The sequence below is a fragment of the Ruditapes philippinarum genome, unplaced genomic scaffold (assembly GCF_026571515.1).
Source record: "Ruditapes philippinarum isolate M1 unplaced genomic scaffold, ASM2657151v2 ctg12068_1_1_1_1, whole genome shotgun sequence".
NCBI classification, from domain to species: Eukaryota; Metazoa; Mollusca; class Bivalvia; order Venerida; family Veneridae; genus Ruditapes; species Ruditapes philippinarum.
This window is the reverse complement of record NW_026864357.1, coordinates 1-10,352: the sequence shown is the minus strand read 5'-3', so window position 1 is coordinate 10,352 and position 10,352 is coordinate 1. Positions and strand designations below refer to the sequence as shown.

General features: G+C 30.8%; 1 protein-coding gene across 1 annotated transcript; it reads right to left on the bottom strand.

Annotated features, from left to right (window-relative positions):
• Positions 1–892: 892 nt before the first annotated feature.
• LOC132725334 (uncharacterized) lies at positions 893–8,294 on the bottom strand. The gene is made up of 6 exons (XM_060710442.1): positions 8,179–8,294; positions 3,840–3,900; positions 3,370–3,669; positions 2,419–2,546; positions 1,739–1,961; positions 893–924 (listed from the first exon to the last, which is right to left on the bottom strand). Exons 2-6 carry the CDS (start codon positions 3,892–3,894, stop codon positions 893–895), a joined length of 738 nt encoding a protein of 245 aa, XP_060566425.1. The 5' UTR covers positions 3,895–3,900; positions 8,179–8,294.
• Positions 8,295–10,352: the final 2,058 nt, after the last annotated feature.

Here is a 10,352-nt window from a genome sequence, read left to right as displayed (position 1 = left end):
CTGTTCAAAATAATGACTGTACATCAAATTTAAGCTTTTATCCTACACACTGTAGTTTGAACGTTTCTAAAATAAAATTTCGTCAAAACATATATACCTTAAATTTATATGGAACATGATGATTATTATATGTCTTGTCCGACGAAAACACATCTCAGTTAAGTATTTGCGCTGTTTATCCTGCTGTAAATTTAAACCTTTTCCACGTCTTATTTTGTAAATATTGACTTTATTAATTAATTAATTAATTACAAATATGTTAACTGGTTGCAAGTGCATCTGTTGTAAACGGGTAAACAATTGTGGTTCTATCGATTGCTGCACAACGTATCATAGAGAATGTCTATGAACAGAGACAAAAAAGAAGAACATATCCTTGTAATTTGGTTAAAAGCTGACATTTATTTAGTATGTTCAACCTGCATCAAACTGGTCTACTTCCTACATGTTAACGGGCTTGATAAGAGAGGTTTTATATCTTTGTCAAGTGAAATATAACAACGGTTAGGTTACCGTTTTAACATGGAAACTGCAAATCCTATTTCTATGTATAACAGTATATTAAATAACTGTAAACACATATGATGATGTTTTTAGACCCGTGTTGTGTGGGAGAGTAGCTTTAAAAATAATTAATGCATATAGGTGCTTTACCATTATATTTTAAACAGAAATCACAAATATTTTCAGGAAAAGGGTTACATTTTAAGATCATTAGTCAGAATGACGACCTTACTACCGTTTTATATGGAACTTCCGTGTTAATATTTATTTATAATAGCAAAAACGCATTTTATGATCATGGTACTTTTTATTAGGTAAAAAGTGTTGCTTTGGTGCCTCATTTAAATGACCACATTTACGTTTTATCTGCAAATATACGTGTCATATGTCACTTGTTGATAGGCAAATCCTTCAGACACACTGATAATAGAAGAAAAAACACAATGTATTTAAAGATATCAACGAAACACAAAAGTCGCATTTAGTATGCTAGCCAGTTCAACATTCTCATGAATAATTTTGAAAAATATTCACAGCATGAAAATAGTTGTTATGTGTTTAAAATATAATGTATTACCAACCTTATGCACTAATTTTTTTCTACTGTAAAATTATTATAGATTAATTTACTTTACTTAACTTTGTTGTCGCAAAGACGATGCAAATTTTGTAATAACAATACAACAATATAACAAGCTATAAGACTAGTTATTACTAGCACGAGAAACACAAACTAATAGTACGGTGAAACTATTTACACACATAAGCGCTATGGTGAAGTGAGATCTGTGAAAAGCAATGACAACAGAAATAAAATTGTGTAAGTGTGTAACATTTAAATAATTTATATTTTATGTTTCAACAAAATGATATATGAAATGTTGGCACGCTGATTGGGCTTTCTCAGAAGATAATCTTAAATTAATAATAAAATTCAATATAAAAAACCATAAATAAATTTAAAAAGTTTCAATTAAGGGAATTTTGAAGTATCACGTATGAACACGTGCGCGAATGCTGCATGTATTCGAGCATTATCCTGTGATATGAAAATGAAAAAAAAAGAGTTTTTTTATTGATTGCCTTCTGAGCGACATAGACATATATAACGCCTATATAGAGTTATTGAGTTATTTGTTCATCATATTATTGATCGAGTTATAGCGTATTTTAATTTTTGCAGACACTGTGTACAAAGCAATCGTATGTGTGTAATGATCAAACTTGAACTAACCTTTTACTGTGTAATAATATCTTGATGTTAATGTTAATTGCAAATTTGTTGAAACATGATACAAGTACACTTTAAAACGACCGGTTTTAGTTCCATTTCCAGATGCCTCACTATGCTCAAATCCAATTGTTCTCTGTCCATTAACATCAGTGTCGCAATTTAAACACGATGAGTGGTCTGTCTTGTTGATAAAGCTTGTATAATATCTTTCTTCCAATCCGTCCTTGAACACGTTAAAACACATTGCCATTATTAACGAATGTTGGATTTACAACGTTAAGTATTATATTTCACTAAGACGGATACAGAAAGTACTGGTTTGATGTTATACGTATCATACAAGAACGGTTTTATTGAGAAAATCGCTTTCTGTAATGGCGTTTAGCATTAAACTAATCTAGAATAGCATTACAAATATACCGTGTGCTCAATGAATATAATCATAAAAAACGATAAGAAAATTCATATCAGCACCTTGAATGATTCCAAAAAGTAGGCTTTTAATGCTAATGTTTAAATATCGTTCTTTAAAGAAAATTTGTTATCAATGCAGCATTTCTAATGATAAACAGTTATTTTTGTCTTGGTACTTACTTAATACAGCAAATATAGCAGTGGAGTGCCTCTATTATGTAAGAGCATATTATAAGGAGTTCTAAGTTTAAGTTTAAAATACTTACTACAATGATATACCAATCAGACTCCACGTCCGAGAAACCAGAAATACAACCAGTTGTCACAGATATAATACCGTTGCTATTGTTCGACCCTGGCTCTGTCATTGATGTTGGGAAAGTCGTATCGAAAACTGAAATATACACTTCTTTATAGTGTTGTTTTTTTTATCTCTCTCTCTCTCTCTCTCTTTTCGGACTAAGTCCGTCTGAGAACTGTTAAACTTTAAAAAGGGAAAAATCTGATTACAAGTAAGACTGTCAATGGTAATTTTAAAATAAAAATTTGAAATCAGGTAATGTCATTGGCCATTGTAACATTAGTATATATAATATGAAGGATTATTGTATGAAAAACATACACTATGATATGATAAACAAGATCAACAAGGAAAGGCGGCGTTCATTGTGAACGCAACCCACAAGCGACCTAGCAGCAAATCAAATGTCAACAACAAAGTCCAAATTATTAAATTATCTAAATGAAACAAACTTTGTGTTAAATGTATCGAATATTTAAATCTGTGAAACGTTCTGTCCCATCGTAATCATTTTACATTGCTTTTAAAATTTCATTAATTGTTATATTAGTGTAAAGCTAATTCAATTCATAACTTGCAGTTGTTGTCACAATCACGAGAGTACCAGTCACGCTTAATACTATCAGTAGATTAGATTCAGTGTTCATGATTACATGATATTGACTGTAAGTTAAAAAATGTTTATAATAAATATATCTATGGATATTAATAAAGCATATATTAATCTGTTAATAAATACTGATTATTTTATTTTATACAATTATTTATTTATTTTTATTTATTTATTTAATTATTTATTTATTTATTTATTTATTTATTTATTTTATTGAATATTTTCTCTTTATTTTTTGTCTGTTTTAATTGTTTAATATACTTCAAACGGAGACAAATAGATAAAAGTAAAATGAATACCCACTTATAGAAGAAGGTACCATCGACCGCATTATGCTTCCATCGCTCGGGTCTTTGCAGGCAATTTTTGTGCAGTCAGAATAATTATATGAATTTATTGTCATCTTATAAACATTTTCAGTCATGTTCATCGAGTATCGGTACCCACTGTACTGGGGTGCGCATATTGAAGACAATACACAGTTTGAATTTAAGCCATCATCAATCAACCAGTCGATGTCTGTTCCCGGTGCATTTTTACATGCACATGTCACATCAGATGGTATCAAAGGATTAACGCTTTCACACGTTAGATCGATACCAACTAAAATAAAAGAAATACACATTCAACTTTAAAAGTTGGCAATCATTGTCTCCATGAATATAACATTATTCTTTTAAATAGTTAATCAAAATCTCTTTTCTTTGTCCATTTTCAAATTTTTTTATTTTTTTTTTTTTTTGCTTATAAAAAAAGTAAAATGCGATACTCACCGACTGCTCTTGGAAGCAAATGCAACACTAAGATCAGTTTAGTAACAGAATGCATTTTAACCTGAAATTAAATAAAAATATATCTTTAACTGCATATATATTTAAATCAACAATGATGACATGTCAGTGAATTCCAACATCAATCATTTCATTGTATTCAAATTATTAATTGCGTCTGGCTATAAACATAAATGTATAACACAAAATAGGTTCTAAATATTTAAATATATATTGCCATTTCTTATACGGGTAACTTGAAGATTTTCTTTTTCAAACAAAAATTAATGAATTACTGTGTCTTTTATTGTAAATTAATCGATGTTTATTGTTATTATTAACTTATATGTTTGGCAAAAGCAGCTAATTTTAACGTGTCAATCATTCATTATTTCAGGAAAATTAGTAGATGTTGTTTTGGATTGTTGTTTTGCAGACGCGCTTTGCAGTAATTGCTTCAACACTGAGCATGTAAAGCGGACATATTTTTATGGTGCTAACGTGCACTATAAGATACTGAAAAATCGGCAACATATGTAAGATATATACCTTAAAGGAGAACTGTATGCAAAATTTAAACAAACTTTACCGTGCGAAAAAAAATGAGTTATGACCACTTATCTGAATTTAATCTTAATCGTAGTCCACATAAGCGAAATGATCGTTTCTACCCAAAATTTATGAAATATGTATGCAACACTTTACCCTAACCTACTCATTTTTAAAACGTGTTTGACCATTTATTACAGACCTCATATATCTGACAAATAATAAACAATTTAAATAGAGACTTTGTTTCCGATACTCCTTTATGTTATTGAATTATTTGGAAAATAAACGTTTTATAAAAATCCTTATTGCTAATATTAGAGTGGTCAATGCGAATCACAATTTTCAGTTTGAAATTCTAAAATGACCACTCAAAATCATATTGATATTAAAATTTTATAGGAATTCAATCCTAAAAAACGACATAAAAGTAGCGTGCGGTAGTCAATGTTAGTGTGGTACTAAACAGTTTTCGGATAGAAGCTCTAAACAAACTTGGTGAGATCCTGATACAAATAGGTATATTTGGAATAAAATGTCTTTAAATGACACGAGCTTTTTAAGGGTGTTACCATTCAAGTATTCGATGGCAAAAGTGCAGACAAAGTAAACATGTGTAGATGTCGATAATACGATATGATAGGCAATAAGTGGTGACCAGACACTTCCAGTCACATTTATTATTCCTATGCTTGTTAATACATCCGGACTTTTTAAAGTTTGAGTCATTAAAGTTTTTTAAAGTTTGAGTCACGGATAGCATCGACAAAATCAGTTATATCAATACCATAATATTATTACATATTCAATATTCATAAAGTATTGTTTGCTATAAATATGTTACATGTTCCATGCAAAAAATATATTGAATATTATGCTGCCATCATGCGCCGTTTGGAAGGTATGATTATTAAACCTTCATTTATGCAAACGTCGCGACAAATTTAGCATTTCTTTTGCTCACAAGCATGTTTAATTTTGAAATAAAAGCAAGTCAGCAAGCAAGGATACACCTTAACGTGTTTAAGTATTAAACAAACTTTGACCTTAATGATAGTGAAAAAAGTTGTTTACTCATATTCCTTTTTTCAAATTGAACATTGATTTTTATAAGTAGTCGGTTAGAACTTAACATATTAATACATTCGTATAACAATAGTCCTTCAATTGATTACATTGTCGATCATCTAGATATTATCTGCGCGTTATTGTTATATTAAATCCTAATTATATTGCTTAATCTTTAACGTATTCATTCCATTGTTCTAGTGTCTTGATTTTCTACTTAATACTTAATCAGGCCATATTTGGTTAAAAAATTCAAAAAGAAATCCTTTGGACAGGAGATTGGTCATGCAGTTTTTAAATGTAGCAACAATTATTAATGCTGATATCAGCACATTCGTGTTGAAATATTAGTCTATTTCATTTGCTGTTTAAGTCTGTAGGTTATCACAATTTTCCTGAAATTGTTCCAAAATTCATTTTAATATCTTAAGTTTATGAACTTGTGGTATATAAAGGGAAACCCCCTTGTAAAGTGGTTTGAAAGACGAATATATATATAATTCTTATTTGAAAATGAAGGAATAAAAAGAAAAGCATTTGTGCATCAAAATGTATTTTGATCTTTCATACAATCAAACTTTGATGTGTCATTTTTACTTATTTTTGCCTCAGAACAGCATATTCCCCTCATTCATAACATAATGAAATCATAAAGTTACATTGTTTTGTTCATTGCAATCTTGTAACATGTTTACTAATTGTGTTACATGTATATAATTTGAAATGATATGTGCAGATATTAATTTTTCCATCAACGTTCATATTCTCACTTTAAATCTATAACTTTACAAAGAGCACAACATAAATAGTGTTGCATACATTGTTCATCTTTGTTTCTTTTAATTTAAAAGTGTAGCATAACGTGTAGAAATCGTTAACAACTGTTATTTAAAACAAGCTTCTATTTTGAAAAGTTCGATCTCCTTTTTTTAAAGAGGCGGACCCCCAGATGAAAAACTGCCGTTGTACTAATATTTCAAAATCCCCCTTTAAAAAAACTTTACACTTCAGTTGAAAGAAATCGAAATGAAAATTTTCAGATTTTAACATTATTGCTCTGAAAACAAACAGTTCGCTTTTCCGCTAACCAGAAATACATTCACTTATTATACTACGGAATTCTTACATTCGGTTTTTTGTAGTAGCACGTGATTGCACAAGACAAAATCGCGACCTGTGCTCCGGAACGCACGGAATCCGGGATCATATCGAACATAGAGCAAAACGAATAACTGCTTTGGTTTTTATATTTGTAGTGATTTGTGGCATTTAAATTTAAATTGATTAATAATATCGTATATATAATTATATCATATATATGATGATCAATTTATAGATATAATCTTTAGCTTGAAATATGATTATGGCCTGTTCAATGACGAAAAATGATATAATATATCACTTTTCGATTATGACACCCGGCATACCGGAGACCGGGATATTTTCCGGACCACTGTTGTGACACGTGACCGTGTTAAATGAATTTTTGTCTCATTTTTTATATTGGCTACTGCGTTAGTAACGTAGTAGATTATGGAAAAGAAAATCCCGAGCTTTTGTCAATATTCTTTCTTGAATTAAGGTGTCAATAATTATGGATTTATACAATAAACCTTACTAGATCAGTATTTACCGTTTAATTGAAATAATTTATTATTTATTTCATTTTATTTTTATTTTACCATGTGTGACCATTTCGCCAAACTCATTCAATTCAGTGAATCTAGCATCCTTTATCTGCGATCATTTATCTCAAGGGTGGAGCTAATACGGCAAGAAAACAAAGTGAAGGTCAACGGAGAGCGATACATGACCGTAGGGGCGATTTTTTTTTAAATTTACAGAACATAATTAAACATTGAAGTAGTACCTATTACAGTAGATAAAATAGATCAATGTCATCGGTGAAAATGAAATGGTCGATACGAAAAATATGCAACCTAAGTCTTATTCAAATTTCCATCAGGAACACCCTTTCAAAATAAAATCATAAGAGAGAATCATTGGATCCCGTTTTGTATATAATGGGTTACGTAGATAAACTCTTAACAAGAAATACTTTGTTCGAAACGATTTGACCAGAAGTTAATGAAATATCTAGAGGAAATGACACTTTTGCTTTCAATTTTGTTTATCTATTACACGAACTAAGAAAAAGTCACAATATTATTAACTGTATACAATAATGTATTCTTTATCGATGGAAAGTATTTTATTACTCCTCATAGCACTTATCACTTTAATAAACTTGCTCCTGAATTACAAATGAAATGCATTACTTCAGGTATGATTAAGATATCAAAATAGTTCACACATGGGTATTTCAAAAGCGAACACAATTAGTCAAATATACTTGCAAAAGGAAGTATCAAATCAAAGCGCATATTTTAAGTATTATTTATTTAGTGTAATATTATTAGGCGTACCGAATACCGATTTTTCGGCCATCTAAGGTTTGCTTCTAACTAGAAGTTGGTATATGAAACTGATTGTTAGCTGACCTATATATGTGCCAGGTAGAAGTCATTTAGCTGGGTGAATTTGTAGTAATAAGATATAAATCATGATAAATTTTAACTTAATTTAAGCCCATTTATGTAGATAAACGTTGAGAAAACTTTAAGAATATCGATAATAAATCAAACAAAAACGCAAATTACTTTTCATGATGTTTAAAATAAGGAAATTAACAGATAAGATAAAGAGAAAATAAACAACATCTTACCTTTTACAACTTCTATGTCACTTTATTTATTACACTTTTTGTATTTCATAAACAGCTGCGAATAAAATCCTTCGTATGTATTTATTGGATTCAAGTTGGATCAATTATAATCAAATCGACAATAGCATGTTGATTTCAAACGTGACTTATATAGAACAATTAATAGACATAGTTTACAATGAACTGATCGATAATTATATTATAGCATGTTTAAGACATTAAATTAGTGTAGGTTTTTTTGACAAATTTGTCACGTATTGTGGAAATATATTTATATCGATGAATCTCGATCTTTGTTCGTTGTAATTTTTTTTTCGAAAATAAAAGATAAACTAGTCACCACTTAGGAGATTGTTTTCAACGATTGACCATTTGAATCAAAATTGGCAACAGTACAACCCTCCTTTAATGTTTTTAATAAGGTTTAAATATAAAGACTAAGTTATTCATTAATGTTCCTAATTAGTACGTCGTTTATTGTGTGCAACTTTATTGTATGGATATGGCAGTTATAACATTATAATAATATTATATATTACTTTAAAACATTGTTTTAAAAACCATGTGCTTTGCAATGCGTCAAAGTGCCAGCGCGATATTTAGCTCCTAAAGTTGATATAATTGCCCGCGAATCATTAATCTAGCTTTTAAAGGATATAATATCCTCCAGTATCATACCTGATATTTCTCTTTGTAATTTCTTAAGAGAGTGGGGACGTCCGTGGCCGAGTGGTAAAGATCGTTGATTTCAATCAGCTTTCCTCTCAGCGATGCAGGTTCGAGCGGCAGAAGCGTTGCAGGTTTCTACATGTGAGAAAGCTTCCCAGCAAGCTTATGTCGCTATTACTCTTGTCTTACAATCGGCAACATCGGTACCTTAATATTTCTATATTTTTGTGAATATCGCCTGGTAAAGTTGGTTCGTTGGATTTTAGACAAAGGGCCGTAGGTCTTCTTCAGTTTAACTAGTGGAGAATAATGCCATTTTGTGCATTTTACCAGACAGAGGCTTACACCTGAGTACAATAAACGACCTTCTGTATAATGCCTGAATAGCTTCCCAACAGGACATAATTCTAAGTACCGAGCGGGATTCGAACCCAGTGTGGTAAAGTCAACTTCATAGATGTCAACGTGTCCGAATAAATTTAGAATACTCTAAAGTGTTGGGCTAACTGTTTCAAAGAACTTTCCAGAATACAACTGTCGCGGCGCTCATATAAGTACATTTACTTAGTCCTTCCTATTAATATACAAAATGTTCATATTTATCATGTTAATTTAGCCAAGCACTCTAAAGGTAAAATAACATTAAGCTAAACGATTGAATGAATAATAAATTTTGAATGTAGCATTTGTGAGTTGCTTTTAGTACAATACCGCAGAATATTGTTTTATTATACAAACCTAACTTGCTTCTCACACGAAGCAATATTTACCCAACACAACAGTAAATACAATGCACTACCTTAAAATACATAACCTATAAACTGGATAATTCACCGCTATTCGTATTAACAGAAAAAAGACACAACGCTATTCATATTGAGAAAAAGAAAAGAAAATAAATAAATAAATAAAAGCTTCAAGAATTGAACTTGTCTATTTTAAAAATGCAGATATACCATGTCGTTGCCACGAGTTACTAAGTCGTGGGAACGAGATAACTTAGTCGTGCGCACGATATAATTAACGAATTAGAAAACACACTATTTATTATGAATTTTTTAAACTTAACAACTTACTTTTTCATGCAACATTAATCTTTGAAAATACTGGAGATATTCACTTTGAACTTGTATTTAGGATCATATTAAAAAGTCACCTTACAAGGCCCATCAGACAATAACTTTGACTAAAGCTGTTTGTTGGGACAATTACGGACACAGTATCTAGTGGCCACGACTAAGGTATCTCGTGGCCACGACTTAGTAACTCGTGGCCATGACATAGTATCTCGTGGCCACGACTTAGCTATCTCGTAACCACGACTTAGTAACTCGTGGCCACGACATAGTATCTCGTGGCCATGACATATTATCTCGTGGCCATGACTTAGTAACTCGAGGCCACGACATAGTATCTCGTGGCCATGACATTGTATCTCGTGACCACGACTTAGTGACTCGTGGCCACGACATAGTATCTCGTGGCCATGATATAGTATCTCGTGG

Excerpts from the sequence above, each read along its gene's own strand:
- LOC132725334 (XM_060710442.1), bottom strand. The coding sequence starts at position 3,894 with ATGCATTCTGTTACTAAACTGATCTTAGTGTTGCATTTGCTTCCAAGA. Across the intron at positions 3,670-3,839 it reads TTTGCTTCCAAGAGCAGTCG|TTGGTATCGATCTAACGTGT; the intron begins GTGAGTATCGCA and ends CTTTTATTTTAG. Across the intron at positions 925-1,738 it reads ATATTATTACACAGTAAAAG|TGTGTCTGAAGGATTTGCCT; the intron begins GTTAGTTCAAGT and ends TTCTATTATCAG.